The 21,680-nt window shown below is 36.7% G+C and overlaps 1 protein-coding gene across 1 annotated transcript in view; it reads right to left on the bottom strand.

Annotated features, from left to right (window-relative positions):
* Positions 1-2,313: 2,313 nt before the first annotated feature.
* The window catches only part of LOC127861699 (metalloprotease TIKI1-like), a 90,038-nt gene continuing 70,671 nt past the window's right edge, over positions 2,314-21,680 (bottom strand). Inside the window, exons 10-12 of the mRNA XM_052400384.1 lie at positions 19,891-19,983; positions 11,017-11,110; positions 2,314-6,250 (exon numbers count right to left, since the gene is read on the bottom strand). Coding sequence (XP_052256344.1) covers positions 6,245-6,250; positions 11,017-11,110; positions 19,891-19,983 — 193 coding nt within the window. The 3' untranslated portion in view covers positions 2,314-6,244. The remainder of the gene's footprint in view (positions 6,251-11,016; positions 11,111-19,890; positions 19,984-21,680) is intronic.

Genomic DNA, 21,680 nt, shown 5'->3' with positions numbered 1-21,680 from the left:
TAATACTTCCACATGGCTTAGACACAAATGGGATGTAGTACACCCACAAAACTTTGATACAAATCTAATGTAGAACACTCACATGGCTTTAATACAAAATGTAATATAGAACATCCATATGGCTTTGTAACAAATGTGTTGTAATACTTCCACATGGCCTTGACACAAATGTGATGTAAAACATCTACATGGCTTTGTCACAAATGTGATGTGATACTCCCAAATGGCTTTGACACAAATGTGATGTAATAAACCCACATGGCTTTGTCACAAATGTGATGTAATACTCCCACATGCCTTTGACACAAATGTGATGTAATTCTCCCACATGGCTTTGTCACAAATGTGATGTTATACTCCCACATGGCTTTGACACAAATGTGATGTAATACACCTATATGGATTTGTCACAAATGTGTTGAATTACATCCACATGGCTTCGTCCCAATCGTGATGTAATACACCCACATGGCTTTGATATAAATGTGATGAAGTACACCCACATGGTTTTGATACAGGTGAATTAGTACATCCACATGGCTTTGAAACAAATGTGATGTAATACTTCCACATGGCTTTGACAAAAATGTGATGTTACACTTCCACATGGCTTTGACACAAATGTGATGTAATACACACACATGGCTTTGTCACAAATGTGATGTAATACTCACACATGACTTTGTCACAAATGTGATATATTACTCCCACATGGCCTTGTAACAAATATGATGTAGAAAACCCACATGGCTTTGATTCAAAGTTCAGGCAATAAAGTCCCATGGCTTTGATGCAAATGTGATGTTATACTTCCACATGGCTTTGACACAAATGTGATGTAATACACCCACATGGCTTTGTCACAAATGTGATGTAATACTCACACATTACTTTGATACAAACGTGATGTAATACATCCAAATTGCTTTGAAACCAATGTGATGTAATACACCCATATGGCTTATACACAAACATGACATAACACCCACATGGCTTTGACACAAATGTGATGTAGTACACCCACATGGCTTTGACACAAATGTGATGTAGTACTACCACATGGCTTTGACACAAATGTGATGTAATACACCAATATGGCTTTGACTTTGACAGACCCATTTTTGAATTCCTGACTGAAGTATCATTTGAATAAATTTTTTGAGAAATTCATGAAGATCGGGAAATAATTGTTGCCTCTTAAATGTTCACATTAATCACAGATGTTATCACAAAAGCTAACAATAAGAATGTGACTATTTGTTTTCTACATGAAAGTTTCTACACTTAATAGCAATAGCTACATGTTTAAGGTTTTAAATGCCAACAGGTATAAAAATAACTGTTTACCAAATAAAATAAATTGAACCTACATTTAGAAAATTAAATGTAAATATGAACATTACAGATGTTTGATTGCTTGCACATTGTAAGAGCAGTTACAGTAATCACATTACACATGTGATAATGCATAGTTACGTACACTTAAATTGAAACACATATTGTTTAAACACTGTCCAGATTGATTTTTTTATTTTCTTATTTTTGACAGATTCTTCATTAAATATAACATGTAATAGAACTATAAAGTAGATACTTGTGTCACAGAATGAAAATTTGTGCAAGTATGATAACAATTCTGTTCAAATTAATTAATAGGTCAGTAGTTTTTGCATTTATTCTTTATGTGTGTGTAATTACATACCTTTGTAAACAAATGTATTGATTTCTCAAGGTAACTGCAAAATATTTCAAGCTTGTGAAGCAAACTGGTAGGTGATTCACCCCGAAGCCTAAAATATGTTGTCACTATGTCATTATGATGTGCAGCAATTCACTTATCCTTGAGTAATGAGCCCTTGAAAGCATGGCTGCCTAACAAATAAGCAAACATAGTCATTTTAGTTGGGCTGGCATGCTAGCATCTGATTCAATGCTATATTAGGGTGGTAAGCTAGCAACTATCGGCTTGAAATATATTTAAATATCTGCTACAATGTACCTGCTTCAGTGCTATTATAGAGTTCAGCTAGCACATATCTGCTTCAATGCTTTATAAGATTGGTATGCTAGCACATATCTGCTTCAATGCAATATTACAGATGTAAGTAAGCACATATCTGCTTCAATGCTATTTAAGCAGGTATTTAAACACATAATCTGCTTCAATGCTTTATTATGGAATTATGCTAGCACATATCTGTTTCAATGCTATATTAGGAATATGTAAGCATATATCTACTTTATTGCTATATAATATTACAGAGGTAAGGTAGCAGCATATCTGCTTCAGGGTTACTACAAAACAACACAATATGAAGTGAAGGAATTTTTATTTTCATATATCACCTGCCTGTTGTACACAGACCACCATGTTAAATCAGTAAAGACAAAATACAATCTAATGGGAAAGTTATATCTGATTTATCGGCTTATTTTCATATCAACTATTAGATATAAGTTTTGTATATAGCTTGTAAAATTGTTAAACTAAAACAGAAAATTCCATCTACTAATAAAAATAAACAATCTAAATGCTGAATTCATACAACAATGAGGTAGATAAACATTTCATGTACACAAAATGGGCATTTTAAAACAGGAAGCGGACAACGACAACGAGCGAGGCCTGGTATTGTAATGCACATGGGGGGGTTAGAGGGTTAGGGTAAGGGGTTGGGTTAGCCTTAACCCTAACCCGACCCCTAACCATAACCAAGGGTTATCTCCCCTATACCAGGCCTCGCTCGTTGTCGTTGTCCGCTTCCCTTTTAAAACCATGTCAGCTCCAAATTGATCCAAGCTTTTAAGCTATAAATAATCAAACAAACAGTCTCCCCTTATGACTGCCACCAAACAAAAGTCTTTGACACAACATTATTGATCACTTTAATAAATCTGTCACTACAAAAGATCAACTTATCCAGAACGGTGAAATACTAGTAAGGGGTATAATGAAGGCAAAAATTATGTTATATTTCATAAAAAAAAAAAAAAATTGTAATTGTTTACTTGTTGCTTAAATTGGTACTGGATCCTTTAGTTTGGCATCCTAAAACTAGGTACTTAGAAACACAATGTGAAACTGCCATTAAAACACAGTTAAGCGTTCAGAAAAACCTCTGCTTAGGGTTTGACAATCTCAAAACATGTAGAATGCTGATCAAACTTTATTAACAGGACTGGTACTGGAAAATGCTTGCTTTTGATATAAATAAATCAATTGCAATTCTATGCAATAATAATTAACAAAAAATGCCAGAAAATGTTTTGTCTTGTGTATATCTAGTTATGCAGTTATTGCTTTGTAGATGAAAATGAGGTAATATGCAAATTTACCTTCAATTGGTAATGAAGCTTTCTAAAAAGGTTGTTTGAATTCCAATAAGCACATGCTGGAAGCAGGACAAGAATTACAATATATTGAACTGTTCCTAAGTTCCATAACTCTTATAAAAACAATTGAAACAGAATGCCTCAAGAAAATGCAGCCTTCCATAATTGAAGCAGACTGCAATCTTCAAGTTGGTAATGAACTACGCATTAACTCTTTTAGTGCTGGAACCGAATTTTGAAGGCCTTTGCAAACAGTTTGGATCCAGATGAGACGCCACAGAACGTGGCGTCTCATCAGGATCCAAACTGTTTGCTATTCTGATAGTATTCTTTGAAAAAAATCGAAGAAAATGCTAATTTTAGAAATTCAGCAGACGACATTTTAACAGACGACAAATTTCCCAGCATGCAAAGGGTTAAGTGAAACTTCAGCTGCACCAGCAGGAGAGAAACCTTATTGTGCCATGCAGTCCTTTATTCATGGTGAGGAACCAATTACCTAACAGTGAGACACAAAACACATGCACCAGAAAAGACACACAATTAAACAACAAATAAGGTTTATTATATCTTCTCTTTCATTGACATCTAGTAGATATTGCATTAAAAGCACAATACTTTAGAATACTGAATGCATTACGCTGAATTTTCGTAAGAAGTAATTAAATTAAAATACGTTGTGTGCTTAATACATTTATACAACACTAGTCTGGCTGCTATTTTGAGAACAAAATCAAGTTGCAATATTACATATTTATCAAGGACAACAAGAAAGTCTTTCCAGAATACTATACAAATATTTAATCACAGTGTCAGGGCTCATTCATGAGTAATGCCTGAATAATCCCATTTGTGTCACTTATGCTATATAATAAGATGTTTTTTATGGCAGTTCTTCGGCTTTGTTCTACTACCCACACCAATCAGGCTATATTCTACTACCCACACCAATCAATCTATTCAGGGTACTTTCCTGTGTTAAAATCATGGTAAATTTCTTTAGTGCAGGCAATAGAAATCCTTCAGAAAAGCATGCATTTACTGTATAATGGTCATATTGGCATTACTGACCCCATATAGAGAATTTGTTCAGTACCAAAAGTTACCATATTGTTAATCATTATTATTGTGTATTGGTACTTAAAAATTGCAAAATATGTACATTAGACATACTCATCAAAAGTTTATTTAAGTCTATTGTAGAGAAACATAGCATTTTATATAAATTATGTCAACAAATGGGGCATAACCTTTTTTTGGATATGCATGATGCAGGTACAAAAATGAGTGTTTCAGTAAAACGTTTTTCCTTCCATTGTGGCACACACAAAATTGAGTGCAAGTTATAAATGGTTGCATGTACATACATGGTTAAGAATAGCATTGTTGAGAAATAGTCTGGACAAGCAAGTGTGACGTAACAACGGACAAAGTGGCAACTTTTTGTTCCCCTGGAGCATCCAGAGCATACAAACATACACTTCATTCATAATACAATTTTCAGAACACATTCTTATGAACAAAAGAAAATTTAAAATACTGGCCAGCATATGAGCAATATCACAGTGTTAATATAATAGTTTAAACAAACTAATTTCAAAAGTATATATTGAACTGTTAATGCTGATTTAAAGTGCAACAATTTATGCATTTTTTCAGAGTAACACATTTGTAATGCCTTAATGAGTATCATGTAAATAATGCAGTTTTGCATGACTTGTGCTAATGCATGCCAATTTCAAACTTCAGTGCTATGCAAACATTCAAAATGTGATAAAAGTCATTGATGACTACTAAAATTTACTGGGATAATAATCATGTTGAACATTTCAATGCTCCCAGAGTTTCTACAGTTTCATCAGCTTTATTGCCAGCAAAAAGGTTTTGAAATTGCACATTGAAACAAAAGGACCATGATGGCCCTTAACCAATCCCCTGAGTTCAAAAAGACCAACCACATTTGACTCAGACTCAAAAACGGCCTTCATAGTGGCAAGTTAATCATTCTGAACACGCTTCAACAAGACTGAGTCATAAATGTGGCTCTAGAGTAGTCAGCTTTTCAGATTTGGCCTTGTAACATAGTGTTTAGAAGCAAATGACACCAGATTCAAACATGGCCTAGATATTGCCAAGATAAACATTTTGGCCAAGTTTCATCAAATTGAGTCATAAATGTTGCCCCGTCTGTTGAAAGATTTGTTTAAAGATATGACATGGTGACCCAGTTTTTGAACCCATGTTACCCAGATTCAAACTCAAGCTAGAAAGCTTCAAGATAAACATTCTGGCAAGTTTAAATCAAGATTGTGTCATAAATGAGGCATTGGTGACAACATTTTCCTAAAATTTGATATTGTGACCTTGTTTCGGGATGCACGTGACCCAGACTTGAAGCCAGTCTAGGTTTAGTTGAGATAAAAATCCTGACCAAGTTTTAATAAGATTGAGTCATTAATGTGGCCTGAAGAAGTCTAACAAGATTTTTCTAAGATTTGACCTCGTAATGTAGATTTTGGATGCACGTGAACCAGTTCTGAATATGGCCTTGATATTATCTCAATAAGATTTACAAAATTTCATCAAGATTGAATCATAAATGTGGCTTGTTGAGTGGTCAAAAACCTAATTTATTCAGTAGAGTTTGAGAACAAAGCATTTGACACTAAGTTTTATGGCTGGACTTTACTATGTCACCATGGAGACAATACACAATACACAACAGAAGGGGGGAGTAGAATAGCTGTGTTAATGTCTTGCTGGAAATCAGTATGTCGCCATGGAGACCATAAGGAGCAGCTGAACAAAGATAACAGTATCCCTGGCTGGCTGCACAGACACTGCTGTACTGAAGAGGTAGTCAGGAGACTGGATAGCGGCTGTACTCACATCTCTGGCCAGCTGCAGAAACTCAGGGCTGAAATGTTCACAGTAATGTTCTGGTGAAACCACTAGTTACAACAGCAGCCAATATGGAAGGATGCCATAGCATTAACACAGTAACTGGGATTTGCAGGTTAAGGGAAATAATAACTTCATTACATCAGCCTTCTATTAATGAAAGTTTAGAATACAAAGAAGTCTACACACCTGCAAGCAATAAGCTCAGTTGAATTATCCTAAGGGATATTAAATAATAATAAATCTCTGATTCTACTCCTTTAATTTAACGTTTCAGCATAATGCCTTTATCAAAACAATGGAAAATATCTGTATTGTGTGTAAACTACATTTATACGTCTTTTGACAGCACAATTTAAATGATACAGTCAATGTTATTTAAATTGTGCTGTCAAAAGACGTAAAAATGTAGTTTACAGATAATTTCAATTGTTTTGATAAAGGCATAATGCCGAAACGTTAAATTAAAGGAGTAGAATCAGACACCTGCAAGCAGTTGTAAGAATAGATTCATTATCTATGAGTCATATGATTTGTTGTTGTTTTGTATTCCCCCCCCCCCCCCCAACGTTCAGTGGTAAACCATATCCCAATCTCATTTACAAATCCTGGGTAAAAATACCCTAATAGGTGCTTATACATACTACAAGTTTGCTTTCGTAACAAAAGAGTTGTACAAAGTTATCCCCAAGTGCCATCTTTACATAAACTACGGAAGTGATTGGTTGATAAAAAAAATGTTCATATACATCTACCACAATTAAAGTCAACCAATCAGATGTGAAAAAATGTGATTTGCTTCACCAATCACTTATTAAGATCTAAAAGGTCTTAAAGATATGACATTTCACAAACTTATTTCAAACCCAAATGGTATTTGTAAATACCCATCACCAATGTGAAGGATACCGAGGTATTCAGCAAAGATAAAACAAATGTTTGCGTATGACTGCTGTGACATTCACATTCAAATTCAACATAGGGCTTATGTGTTTAAAACCAATCACAATGATAAACATGAAAGCTCGTCAATGGATTGTTCTCAAGATATTGAACGGATATTAAATGGATACTAATGATATATTAAGTGACCACTGTGAACTTTTTGTCCGGCGCTGTAATGAACTACAAACATTACGGTTCTTTGCAAAGATAACCATTACAGATTTAGCATAGTTGTACACTAATTCACATTTGTACATATGTTTGTATACAGTAGACTCTGCCAATACCGGACTCTCCGAATACCGGAAATCTCCCGATTCCGAACGGTCGGGTCAGTCCCGTATTTTCCCCTTCTATTTCTTTGTTAAAAAATGTTGAATAAACCGAACTCTCTCAAAACCGGAAACCGAACGGATATCTCCTTGAATTTTGTCATTTTCAACGTAAAATACATTGAGTACACCAGACGGTCCAAATTCTCAAGATGCCCAAGGCGTGTAAATTACAATACCTAGTCAGTACGGCGCGTGCGGTGTCACACATTCCGCTCGCGCAATTATCGATAATCGGATCAAACATACCATAAAGGTGTCAAGTCGTTACCGCGCTATTGAAGTCCGATTAAATAATGTAAGACAAACTGTGAGTGACTATTATAGACGTGCGGTAACACATAAAAAGTGATTGACGCGAGCGTTTTATTAAGGTTATGATAAACAATTTCATTACAAAATTAATGCATGTCGTTGCGACAATAACTTTCTTGTGATCTTCTCGGGTAGTTTAAAAAATCTTATAGCCATGTTTTAATTGCTTAAAGCCACACACCTTGAAATGAAATACAAGGCATAGTCAATTTAAGTATAAATAAGAAACATATTTTATCTATGCCAATTAGAATATATCTGGTGGTTACAAGGTAGAAGACCGTCTCTTTTGCGCTTTAAAACTTAAAAATAATCGTGTTTGTTGAAATGGACGTATACGTCTACAAATCCTACTTTCGGTTTTAAAAGCGGTACAGTTTGAAAAATAATAAATTAATTGCTAACTAGGCTATAGATTAAATTTTATCTATCTCAATTAGAATATATCTGGTGGTTACAAGGTAAGAATCCGTCTTTTTTGCGCTTTAAAACTTAAAAATAATCGCGTTTGTCTAAATGTACGAATACATATAGAAATCCTACTTTCGGTTTTAAAACTTAAAAAAATAAAATAACTTGCTAACTTGGCAATAGATTTAATGACAATTTTGCACACTTTTACAATGGCATCTATATGTATTGATTAGAATGTACTTCATTTAAAGGTGTGTGGCTTTAAATGGTTGTTTTTTTTTAGATAAAACATGAGAAATATGACAGTTAAAATATCCATCCATCTCTCAGCAAATTAATTAATTGCCTTTTCGTAATTTCAAACGCATCTTCAGTATTTATATGAATGTCTTGAAAATATAACGCTGTTTTTTGTGTGTATGTTTTGTGAAATGTGTTATGTCTTGAATAATAAATCGTATGTCCACAACAATCGTAGTTGTGTCGTAATTCGTCAAAATTGTCTATGACGTTTGGCGCTTCCTATTTGTAACAAATAAAAATTAATTAATTCAGAGCTATTTATAGCAAACTCGAACACGACTCACTCGCCTATATGAAAAATGTCATGCATGTACATGTACGTACATGTATAAAACACCACGCTCACTTTGGGATTAATAAAAACATGTCAGTATGGAATGTTTTTTGCTTTTAATCAAATAAAAACACATTTAAAAAAAAAGAATTCTTTAAACATAAACATTACATGAGTACAGTTATCACATGGTACATGTACACGTATATGATTTGTTGTATTCTTATATGATTTTGTACACAATGCATACAATATATATTTCGGCAATATACCTACTCTTGGTAAACCGGAACTCTCTAAAAACCCGGACGATAAGGCCGGTCCCCAGACCGTCCGGTTTACAGAGAGTCTACTGTATTAACATTCCTATTTTCGAAAAATGAGAAATTTTCACCAAAATAAAATTAACTAGAAATGGCGCGGCAGAGGCCGACGAGTATCCCGACGCCGCATGTTTGACCCAGGGGCGCCTCAGGGTTGGTAATGGGGCCATGCATAGTTGAGATTGACCGTATTGTCATAAGAGAAGTTAAGTATCAATTGGAAGTAAATCGGTGTAGAAATGAAAAAGTTAAGTAAAAGGCAATTTTGGGTGGGTGTGGCCTATGTGGGCAGGGCGCCCCAGGGTTGGTAATGGGGCTATGCATAGTTGAGATTGACCATATTGTCATAAGAATAGTTCAGTATGAATTAGAAGTGAATCGGTGTAGAAATGAAGAAATTATAGTAAAAGGCAATTTTGTGTGGGTGTGGCCTATTTGGGCGGGTTGCCCCAGGGTTGGTAATTGGGCCATGCATAGTTGAGATTGACCATATTGTTATAAGAGAAGTTCAGTATCAATTAGAAGTGAATCGGTGTAGAAATGAAGAAGTTAGAGTAAAAGGCAATTTTGGGTGGGTGTGGCCTATGTGGGTGGGGCGCCTCAGGGTTGGTAATGGGGCCATGCATAGTTGAGATTGACCATATTGTTGTGCATAGTTGAGATTGACCGTATTGTCATAAGAGAATTTCAGTATCAATTTGAAGTGAATCGGTGTAGAAATGAAGAAATTATAGTAACAGGCAATTTTGGGTGGGTGTGGTCTATGTGGGTGGGGCGCCCCAGGGTTGGTAATCGGGCCATGCATAGTTGAGATTGACCGTATTGTCATAAGAGAGGTTCAGTATCAATTTGAAGTAAATCGGTGCAGAAATGAAGGACATGAACAAATATCCTCTATTTATTAAACATGAAATTTAAACTTATTGCATTTGTTTCCCCTGTATATAAGAAAGATATAATAGTGTATTACCTCCCCTGTCCTGCTTATATTTATATTAATCAACAAAATTAAACATTAACACAATATTTAATATACAAAATATATAAAAAATCTCATATTCTGATAACATTTTTACTGATCCACTTTATTTTACTCAAAGGATGATGTTTCATTTGACTGATAATTATAGATTTAGGATTACAGACCAGTTGCTTCAGTTATATTGTTCAGAGTTCGCCCTGTTGGCCGCGTATGCGTTCTTGAGTTATCATCCAAAAACCATTTTACTATTTCGGGTCACCGTGACCTTGACCTTTGACCTAGTGACCTCAAAATCAATAGGGGTCATCTGCGAGTCATGATCATTGTACCTATGAAGTTTCATGATCCTAGGCCCAAGTGTTCTTGAGTTATCATCCGGAAACCACCTGGTGGACGGACCGACAGACCGACAGACAGACCGACATGAGCAAAGCAATATACCCCCTCTTCTTCGAAGGGGGGCATAATAACATAAAAAATGAGTGAAAATCTCTGACCCGGCCCCGCCCCAACCCCCATAACTTTTGACCCAGGCGTCAGATCAAAATTCCAAATAGTGCAGGGTCGCACATATGCTCATAGCTACCATGTGTGAAAGTTTCAAGGTTCTAGTGCTTATAGTGTAGGAAGAGATAGTGGCCAGGACGGACAGACAGACGGACAGACAGACGGACGGCGGAGACAACCACAATATCCCCACGCTTTTCAAAAAGCGTGGGGATAAATATGTCTCCACCCAGTTCAGGGGAAGATATACTAATATACATAATTATCTGTAATGTTTCTATCCATTATGCATTTCTTGATCATATAACACTTGTAAAAAAGTTATGTAAAAGCATATACAATAACAATATCATTTCATAAATATAAAACAAGACTATAAATTCCAACCTTGGTGTCTCTCTGCGTATCCAGAGGATCATTGAATGGCTTGTTATTGTTGTAATTTTTACGTCGTTCTGAGCGTGACTTCTCCAACCATGACCTGAATAAGATATTACCAGACCACATTATCAGTAAGCTTCAAATTAGCATAACTATTGAACCAGTATATTAATCATTGATCTCAATTATTAAAAAGGAAAACAAAATTAAAAACAAATAAAAAAAAACAGTTGAGACATATTTTTCAATTATGTTAATTTTATAAACAAAATCTATTTTGATCATAGTTTACAGATGCTGTAAGGCTGTATATAATGCTTAATTTGGTTATGCGAGACACTACCTGATTTTTATTTGTGAGCAAAGCTCACAAATAATCCAGACGCAATTTTGCAAATCAGTATGGATCAGTATGGGCTTAGGTACGGCAGGAACCGTAACCCGTGACTGCCTGTGTGGATAACTCCAGTAAACTTTAGCAGACGATAGCGTCTGATTTAATCACCGCATCTACCTGTTCTCACTGATACAGTACATAGAGTGTATTTAACAACTTGTAGTAAGACAACGTTGGCCAGTCTAGTGTTTATCATTGAAATCTGTACATATTGGCTGCTTTCAGGGAAAACGGGGCTTAAAAGCCGGATCTCACTTGCTTGATTTTGCGGTAGTAAAATATTAACCAACATTAACTAGTAGGCTGGGTTTATCTGCCAGTGATTTGCTGCTAACATTAGAGTGTTTAAAAATAAATTTGAGCAGACAGCATTTGGTATACTGTTGAATCTGTATTTACATGTAAACTTGATTTGAGTCATTAGCTAGCTACTGGCTGAGAGAAGTTCATAACCTTTCAAGTGGGCGGTGCTTAGCATTTACAGAGAAATTTGAATTTCAAGCAGACAACAACAAGAATATCAGTGAAACTGATGGATGCTCCCCTATGATTCGCTTTGTCAATCTATGTGTTAATAACCACCTAAAAAAATATTTTATTAGCCTCTGTGACCTTGACCCCAGTGACCCCAAACCTCATCAAAAGGTAGAGGCCCATGCAAGGTACCTAAATGCCAAATATGAAAGAGATCAGTAAAGTATTGAAGGTGCTATGAGAAACTGTTACAAAAGCGTGATGGAAAATATATTAATAGCCTTGGTGACCTTGACCCCATTGACCTCAAACCTCATCAAAAGGTAGAGGCCCATGCAAGGTACCTACATGCCAAATATGAAAAAGATCAGTAAAGTATTGAAGGTGCTATGAGAAACTGTTACAAAAGCGTGACGGAAAATATATTAATAGCCTCTGTGACCTTGAGCTCAGTGACCTCAAACCTCATCAAAAGGTAGAGGTCCATGCAAGGTACCTACATGGCAAATATGTAAGAGATTGGTAAAGTATTGAAGGACCTATGAGAAACTGTAAGAAAAGCGTGACGGAAAATCTATTATTAGCCTTGGTGACCTTGAGCCCAGTGACCTCAAACCTCATCAAAAGGTAGAGGTCCATGGAAGGTACCTACATGCAAAATATGAAAGAGATCGGTAAAGTAACAAAAGCATGACGGAAAATCTATTATTAGCCTCGGTGACCTTTACCTTGAATCCAGTGACCTCAATCCTCATCAAAAGGTAGAGGTCCATGCAAGGTACCTACATGCCAAATATGAAAGAGATCAGTAAAGTATTGAAGGTGCTATGAGAAACTGTAACAAAAGCATGACGGAAAAATCTATTATTAGCCTCAGTGGCCTTGACTTGATCCCAGTGACCCCAAACCTCATCAAAAGGTAGAGGTCCATGCAAGGTACCTACATGCCAAATATCAAAGAGATCGGTAAAGTATTGAAGGTGCTATGAGAAACTGTAACAAAAGTGTGACTGAAAAATCTATTATTAGCCTCGATGACCTTGACCCCAGTGACCTCAAACCTCATCAAAAGGTAGAGGTCCATGCAAAGTACCTACATGCCAAATATGAAAGAGATCGGTAAAGTATTGAAGGTGGTATGAGAAACTGTAACAAAAGTGTGACGAAAAATCATTTATTAGCCTCGGTGACCTTGACCTTGACCCCAGTGACCTCAAACCTCATCAAAAGGTAGAGGTCCATGCAAGGTACCTACTTGCCATATATCAAAGAAGAGATCGGTAAAGTATTGAAGGTGCTATGAGAAACTGTAACAAAAGTGTGACGGAAGTAAGGAAGGAAGGACAAACTGGCAACTATATGCTCCCCGAAAATTTTCGGGGAGCATAAAAAACTTTTTCTGAAGGTCAATAACTATATACAGGGGTGTCAATTGTCCCAAATTTGAAATCCGGAAAATTAAATTAAGCCGTAGGATAAAGGGAAGAGAGGGACCAACTCCCCGAGCCCTAGCTTATTGTTCTTTTTTTATAGTCTTTCTAGGTGCAATTTCTGGTGAGTACAATGCAAAATATTATAAACCAAACCATCCGTAACACCGCAGGTGTATTTGTCATTCTAAACAAATGATATAAAGAACTTCGAAATTAAATTAAAATCTACAAACCAGCGTATCCGAAAACGACTGTCCGAAAACATGTCGCGATACATCATTTGCAAATGAAATAAAATATGCATATCATTTGACTGCAGAAAATGAAAACCAGTAACCTTGCAAATACGCAGTCAATATATAATTTGATTAACATATTGTTTTAAAATATGATATTGCAGTGCTTTACTTAGCCAGTTACTGCTCATGTCTGTGCCAGCCGCTTACCAATCAGAAATCAATAAATAAAATCGGTACCAAGCACAAATGTCCGGAATGCCGACGATGCTATAACAATATTCGTTCTGAAATGATCCCGCACTAAAAGAATTTTGTCCCTACCCCCACCCGCCTTAAACAAACTCATCGGATTAACATTCACCTCAAAATCAACCCTGGACTGCTCAAATCCGGATTTCCGGAATAATCCGGAAAATTGACACCCCTGTATATAACTTTCAACCACCAAATTACACATACATATTGTTTGTATACTAAAGTATATGTATGCCAAATTTCATTGGAAAATATTGAACACAAACTTAAATATTATGAAAATAATCATTTTTGTTTTCTGCGGGGTACAACTGAAAAGTAGACATTTTGTGAGTTTGTGGCCCTTTTATACTGCTTCTCTGGTGTTTAATGCATGTCAAATAAGATTAGCCTGTGCACACTGATTAGCTGTATCAATGATTTGAAAAAAACAACACACATCTCGACCTGCGTTTTAAGACACACTCTTTATAAATTTGAATGGGTTGTGATCATTTCAAACTTGCGATATTAAAAGCTATAACATAATTTTGAAAACTGAGTTGCGTCTAAGATTATACAACAGCGAACAAATTCAGTGCCTTCAGCGCTTTGATATCTAAATAACACAATGGCAGATCAACCATGTCAGCTTCTTGTTAAATGTGTACTGCTGTGTATCTCAACTTGCATGACTTTGTCCTTTTCCCAAGTTCTTAACTGTTATGCGAACGTGTTTATTGCATGCATAATAGAATTTTCTGTCAAATTGTGATTAATCTAATTTGATCTTTTTTAGATTGAATAAATGAGGCAAAATAAAAGCCACGCTTGTATATCTCATTTAGTTGGGTATTACGCAACATTATGACTGCCACTCTAGGTGTTTATATGACATTACTACAGAAACTCTGGGTATTAATGTCACATTATTACAATGACTATGTGTTCACGTTAGATTATTGACTCTGGGTATTTATGTGAATTTATAAATGTGTTAATGTGAACTTTTGCAATGACTAAGTAATTATATGACAAAGCTACCTTGACTCTGTGTATTTATATGTCATAGCTTCTGTGACGCTGTGTATTTATATGACATAGCTTCTGTGACTCTGTGTATTTAATATGTCATAACTACTCTGACTGTGTGTATTTATATGTAATAGCTACCCTGACTCTGTGTATTAATATGTCATAGCTTCTGTGACGCTGTGTATTTATATGACATAGCTTCTGTGACTCTGTGTATTTAATATGTCATAACTACTCTGACACTGTGTATTTATATGTAAAAGCTACCCTGACTCTGTGTATTAATATGTCATAGCTTCTGTGACTCTGTGTATTAATATGTCATAGCTTCTGTGACTCTGTGCATTTACATGACATAGCTACTGTGACCCTGTGCATTTATATGACATAGCTACCTAGACTCTGTGTATTTATATGACATAGCTACTGTGACTCTGTGTATTTATATGACGTAGCCACTGTGACTCTGTGTATTAATATGTCATAGCTTCTGTGACTCTGTGTATTAATATGACATAGCCACCTTGACTCTGTGTATTTATATGACATAGCTACTGTGACTCTGAGTATTAATATGTCATAGCTTCTGTGACTCTGTGTATTTATATGACAAAGCCACTGTGACTCTGTGTATTAATATGTCATAGCTTCTGTGACTCTGTGTATTAATATGACATAGCTACCTTGACTCTGTGTATTTATATGACATAGCTACTGTGACTGTGTATTAATATGTCATAACTTCTGTGACTCTGTGTATTTATATGACATAGCTACTGTGACTCTGTGTATTAAGATGGCATAGCTACTGTGACTCTGTGTAATAATGTCATAGCTTCTGTGACCCTGTGCATTTATATGTCATAGCTACAGTGACTCTGTGTATTTATATGACATACCCTATTTTACCATGTAAAGCGCGCATTTTTTTACCTCCAAATTTCAAAATAAAAATTAAAAGATGAAAAAAGTGTCTTTGTTGGTGTTTTCACACTTCTTCATTGATCACATTTTAAGCGGCTGTTGTCGACATAAAATGAGTGAACATAAAGGTAGGTATGAAGGAGTTGTGTTTCGTAGGTTAAGGTAGGTGTGAACTTCGTTTCTTTGCACTTCGTTATTGACATCTTTCATCTAACAATATGTGAATTAACTTGATTAATAATTTGAGACGCTAATTGGCATTTGAGATCCTAATTGACACTTGAGCATGTGAAAATATGCATTCGCACCTCAGTGTGTATAAATATTGAACATTCAACAATGTAGTATTAAACCTTCACTTGCTATTGCTTTTACGACATCGCAGAAAGAATACTTGAAATTGTCAGCCTGACTTTATCTTGAAATTGTCAGCCCCACTATATCTTGTCATCAAGTACGCCGAAGCTCACAGAGTCCTCTGTGCCGGAATGGCGTAGGGACAAGGCCAGCCTGACGAAACTGCCACGAACAAAGCAGACGCAGCAGGGGTCTGCTGCACACAATCCAGAAATAGGGAACAGCTGCTGTCCTGGAAAGAAAAGAGACGTGACAGGGGAATAGCCATGTCAACTGTGGAGCTTAGAATGGAGGGTCGACGACTGGCCAGTCTCCTAGAAACCAAGGACTTCAAAGGGTCAGCTCGTTGGGCTTATGGTTTCTGAAACAGACATCACCTGTCCATTCGAAGATGGATCTACATCGCGCAGAAGCAGCCAAGCGACTACGAAGACAAGTTGCTTGAATTTCCAGAGGTTTGTCATCAAGCAGCGAGTCAAGTTTGAGTTTGACCTCTCACAGATTGAAAACGCCGATCAGACGCCTCTGACATTTGACATGCCAGCCAACACCACCACTGCGACGAAGGGCGGCAAACCGTCTCGATAAACACAACGGGGAATGAAAAGAACAGGTTACTGTCATGCTGGAATGTACAGCAGATGGTGGAAAGCTCCCCCCTTTTGTTGTGTTTAAGAGAAAGACCCTGCCAAAGGGCATCAAGTGGCCAGCCAGGATAATAGTAAGGACACAGGCGAAGAGATGGACGGATGACCACCTGGTCGATGATTGGGTGAAGACGGTCCTGGGTAGACGACCAGGTGTTTTTTTCAAAACGCAGCCTTCTCGTCCTGGATGCCTTCGGAACACATTGTTCCCCGGCTTTGCTGCGCCTCCTTAAAGAGGAGTACATGACTGCCCTGACCATCATCCCTGGTGGCTTGACCAGCGCCCTGTAGCCACTCGATGTGTCAATAAACTAACGATGAAGGTCTTGCTGCAGAGATGCTGGAACCAGTGGTACAGCGAGGGTGACTACTCCTTTACTGCAACGGGGCAGATGAGGAAACCGGAATTAGAGGACATTTGCCAATGGATTATTGATGCTTGGAATGAACTTGACCCCAATATCATAGTCAAGGCATTTAAAAAATGCTGCATTTCCAATAATCTCGACAGGACCGAGGATGACACTATCTGGGAAGACCTGGCCAAGAAGACTTCAGACACCCCTACAGATGAAGAGGACAAGGACACCACAGAAGACTGCTACTACGAGGAAACAACAACCGGGATGACCGACGAGGAGATGAGGAAGTTTTTTGACAGCGACAACGACACCCATGATGAAGATTTCGAAGGTTCCGATGCATCAGACATCGATGGAAGACCACTATAGATACGCCTAGACCATCAAGATGACGACAATGGCCCTTGTAAGGGCCCCCATATTCTCGAGAGAATAAACTTAAAAATTGTCTAAAATATAGTGCTATGCAACCCATGCTCCTGATCGTATAAACGCTCCCTTCTTTAAAACAATACAAGCGATGTGTTTGTGATATGTCCCCATATATTTGACCTTTGACCTTGAAGGATGACCTTGACCTTTCACCACTCAAATTGTGCAGCTCCATGAGATACACATGCATGCTAAATATCAAGTTGCTATCTTCAATATTGCAAAAGTGTACATTAAATGAGCAATTTTGACCCATATATTTGACCTTTGACCTTGGAGGATGACCTTGACCTTGACTTTTCACCACTCAAAATGTGCAGCTCCATGAGATACACATGCATGCCAAATATGAAGTTGCTATCTTCAATATTGCAAAAGTTATGGCAAATGTTAAAGTTGGAGCAAACAAATATACAAACCAACCAACCAACAGACAGGGCAAAAACAATTTCCCCACTATAGTGGAGGGGGACATAAAAATAAGCACTCGAAAAACTCAAATTAAATGATTGCCCAATAAAAAATGTAGGCCATTTTCGGCCAGATTTTCAGGTTTATTGGTCTTTAATTCTTTTTATTCTCCATTTTGGCTTTAAACAAGAGGGCCTGAAAGGCCCAAAGTCGCTCACCTGAGATAACAAGATATTATTGGGACAAATCTTCTGACCAAGTTTCATGAAGATCTGAAAATAAATGTGGCCTCTAGAGTATTAACAAGGTTTTACTATAGCTAAGGAAAAATGCCCCGTCCCCTGGCAGCCATGTTTTTCAACCAACCGGCATCATATTTGTACTCGTCTAAGATATTATCGGGATGAATCTTCTGACCAAGTTTCATGAAGATCGGACAGTAAATGTGGCCTCTAGAGTGTTTACAAGATTTTACAATAGCCATATAAGGAAAATTGCCCCACCCCTTGGAAGCCATGTTTTTCAAGCAAACATAATTATTTTCAAACTAATCCAAGATATCATTGAGACCAATCTTCTGACCAAATTTCATGAAGACTGGACAATAAATGTGGCCTCTAGAGTGTTAACAAGGTTTTACTATAGCCAATATAGCCATATAAGGAAAAATGCCCCGTCCCCTGGTGGCCATGTTTTTGAAGCAACCAAAACCATTTTCAAACTCATCCAAGATATCATTGGGACAAATCTTCTGACCAAGTTTTATGATGATCGGAAAATAAATGTGACCTCTAGAGTGTTAACAAGGTTTTACTTTAGCCATATAAGGAAAAATGCCCCGCCCCCTGGCGGCCATGTTTTTCAACCAACCAGCATCATTTTCGAACTCATCCAAGATATTATTGGGATGAATCTTCTGACCAAGTTTCATGAAAATCAGAAATAAATGTGGCCTCTAGAGTGTTAACAAGATTTTACTATAGCCATATAAGGAAAAATGCCCCGCCCCTTGGCAGCCATGTTTTTCAAGCAAACGTAACCATTTTCAAACTCATCCAAGATATCAATGAGACCAATCTTCTGACAAAATTTCATGAAGATTGGACAATAAATGTGCCCTTTAGAGAGATGTGCCCTCTAGAGAGTTAACAAGGCAAATGTTGACGCCGCACAATTCACAACGCACGACGGACGACGGACAAAAGGCGATCACAAAAGCTCACCATGAGCACGTTGTGCTCAGGTGAGCTAAAAATCGCATGCGTGTTATACATGGGGGCGCGTTATACATGGTAAAAAACGTTAGCTACTGTGTATTAATATGTCATAGCTACTGTGAATCTGTGTATTTATATGAGATAGCTACCTTGAATCTGTGTTTTAATATGGCATAGCTACTGTGACTCTGTGTATTAATATGTCATAACTTCTGTGACTGTGTGTATTTATATGACATAGCCATCCTGACTCTGTGTATTAATATGGCATAGTTTTTGTGACTCTGTGTATTAATATGTCATAGCTTCTATGACTGTGTGTATTTATATGACATAGCTACTGACAATCTTTGTATTTATATGGCATATCTACCTTGCCTCTGTATTTATATGACATAGCTACTGTGGATCTTTGTGTTTATATGACAAAGCTACTGTGACTCTGTGTATTTATATGACAAAGCTACCTTCACTGTGTATTTATATGACATAGCTACCATGACTGTGTATTTATATGACATAGCTACCATGACTGTGTATTTATATGACATAGCTACCATGACTCTGTGTGTTTATATGACATAGCTACCATGGCTCTGTGCATTTATATGACATAGCTACCATGACTCTGTGCATTTATATGACAAAGCTACCATGACTGTGTGCATTTATATGACATAGCAACTGTAACTGTATTTATACCACAAAGCTAGCCTACCGTGACTCTGGGTCCATCTCCTCCCACACGTCACCAAAGTCTTCCTGCAGCTTGTTACGACGTTTGCTCTTATAACTTCTCTGCATTGTTATCCTGAAAATATTGAGTTCTTAACTGGCATTTACTTTTACCAAGAAGCCTATGGCCTATGGGGTCATTTCAATACAGGGAATATATGTGTAAAGTTTAAAGATCTCAAAGCATTCCTCAGGAACTAGCTTATACTGAACAAATCTTACCTGCATATTTTGTGTTTATGCAATTTTTCAAGTGAACACTACAATGACCCCAAATTCTGACAAATATCGTAATCAAGTAAACAAACACAGTCCATTGGGTCATTTTAATATGGGAAATAAACCTATTAAGTTTGAATAAATTTCCTCATGCCACTCCTGAGAAACTACAGCGTAGAGCATGAACATACAAACATACTAACTGACAAGCATCTACCAGTCTATATATTGTATATGAACATTTCTGAGTTTAAAATCGCCTTTATTTTTATGAAAATCAATCTAGAGTTTACCAATCAAAGCATACGGGGTCACTTCAATATGGGCTATACATGTACACATGGTAAGTTTAAATTAAATAGCTCAAGCAATTCCTGAGAAACTTGCTTACCAAAAAACACATTAAACTGCCTTTTTAGTATATAAATATATTTCACTTAATTTTGACCAATATCAAATTAGAGCTACCAAACCCAGCCTAAGACGTAATTTCATAGTTTACTTTGTACTTCTAATTTCTGCTTTTATTACAACATTTATTAAATGGTGTCTAGATTAAGGTACTATAGCCCTTGTTAAACAAATCTTTTTGTTACTTTTTGCTGGCACCAAACTTGTGAGTTTTACTTTAATTTTGTATGCAGTTATTTTGAGAAATTGGTAAAACAAACATACAAACATACATGTCCAGATTAAGGTATTTTGCCAGTATGATAATATTACCATCAATGTTTGAACATAATCTCATCCAAAAGTAGGGCCAACCAAGAAATGCACAGACTGCCGATAAATTAAAGTCCATTAAGTCTATAATTTAAGAGTTTTATTTCAACTGTATTATTCTTAAAGTAAATTAAAATTGGGTCAAACATGACAGTTAAGGATGTACAATCGTTACCAAAATGAAATACAAAATGACCAAAGGCCGTAATGTGCTCACCTGAGACCCAAGGAAAACTTGGTATGATCTGTTTTGGAATTAAAAACAAGAGGGCCTGAAAGGCCCAAAGTGGCTCACCTGAGATAACAAGATATTATTGGGACAAATCTTCTGACCAAGTTTCATGAAGATCGGAAAATAAATGTGGCCTCTAGAGTGTTAACAAGGTTTTACTATAGCCATATAAGGAAAAATGCCCGACCCCTGGCGGTCATGTTTTTCAACCAACCGGCATCATTTTCGAACTCTTCCAATATATTATTGGGAATAATCTTCTGACCAAGTGTCATGAAGATTGGATAATAAATGTGGCCTCTAGAGTGTAAACAAGATTTTACTATAGCCATATTTAACCATATAAGGAAAAATGCCCCGCCCCTTGGCAGCCATGTTTTTCAAGCAAAGGTTACCATTTTTGAACTCATCCAAGATATAATTGCAAAAAATCTTCTGAGCAAGTTTCATGAAGATCGGAAAATAAATGTGGACTCTAAGAGTATTAACAAGGTTTTACTATAGCCATATAAGGAAAAATGCCCCGCCCCCTGGCAGCCATGTTTTTCAACCAACCGGCATCATTTTCTAACTCGTCCAAGATATTATTGGTATGAATC

This window comes from Dreissena polymorpha, chromosome 16 (genome assembly GCF_020536995.1).
Source record: "Dreissena polymorpha isolate Duluth1 chromosome 16, UMN_Dpol_1.0, whole genome shotgun sequence".
Taxonomy (NCBI): domain Eukaryota; kingdom Metazoa; phylum Mollusca; class Bivalvia; order Myida; family Dreissenidae; genus Dreissena; species Dreissena polymorpha.
This window is presented reverse-complemented; position numbering and strand designations above follow the sequence as displayed.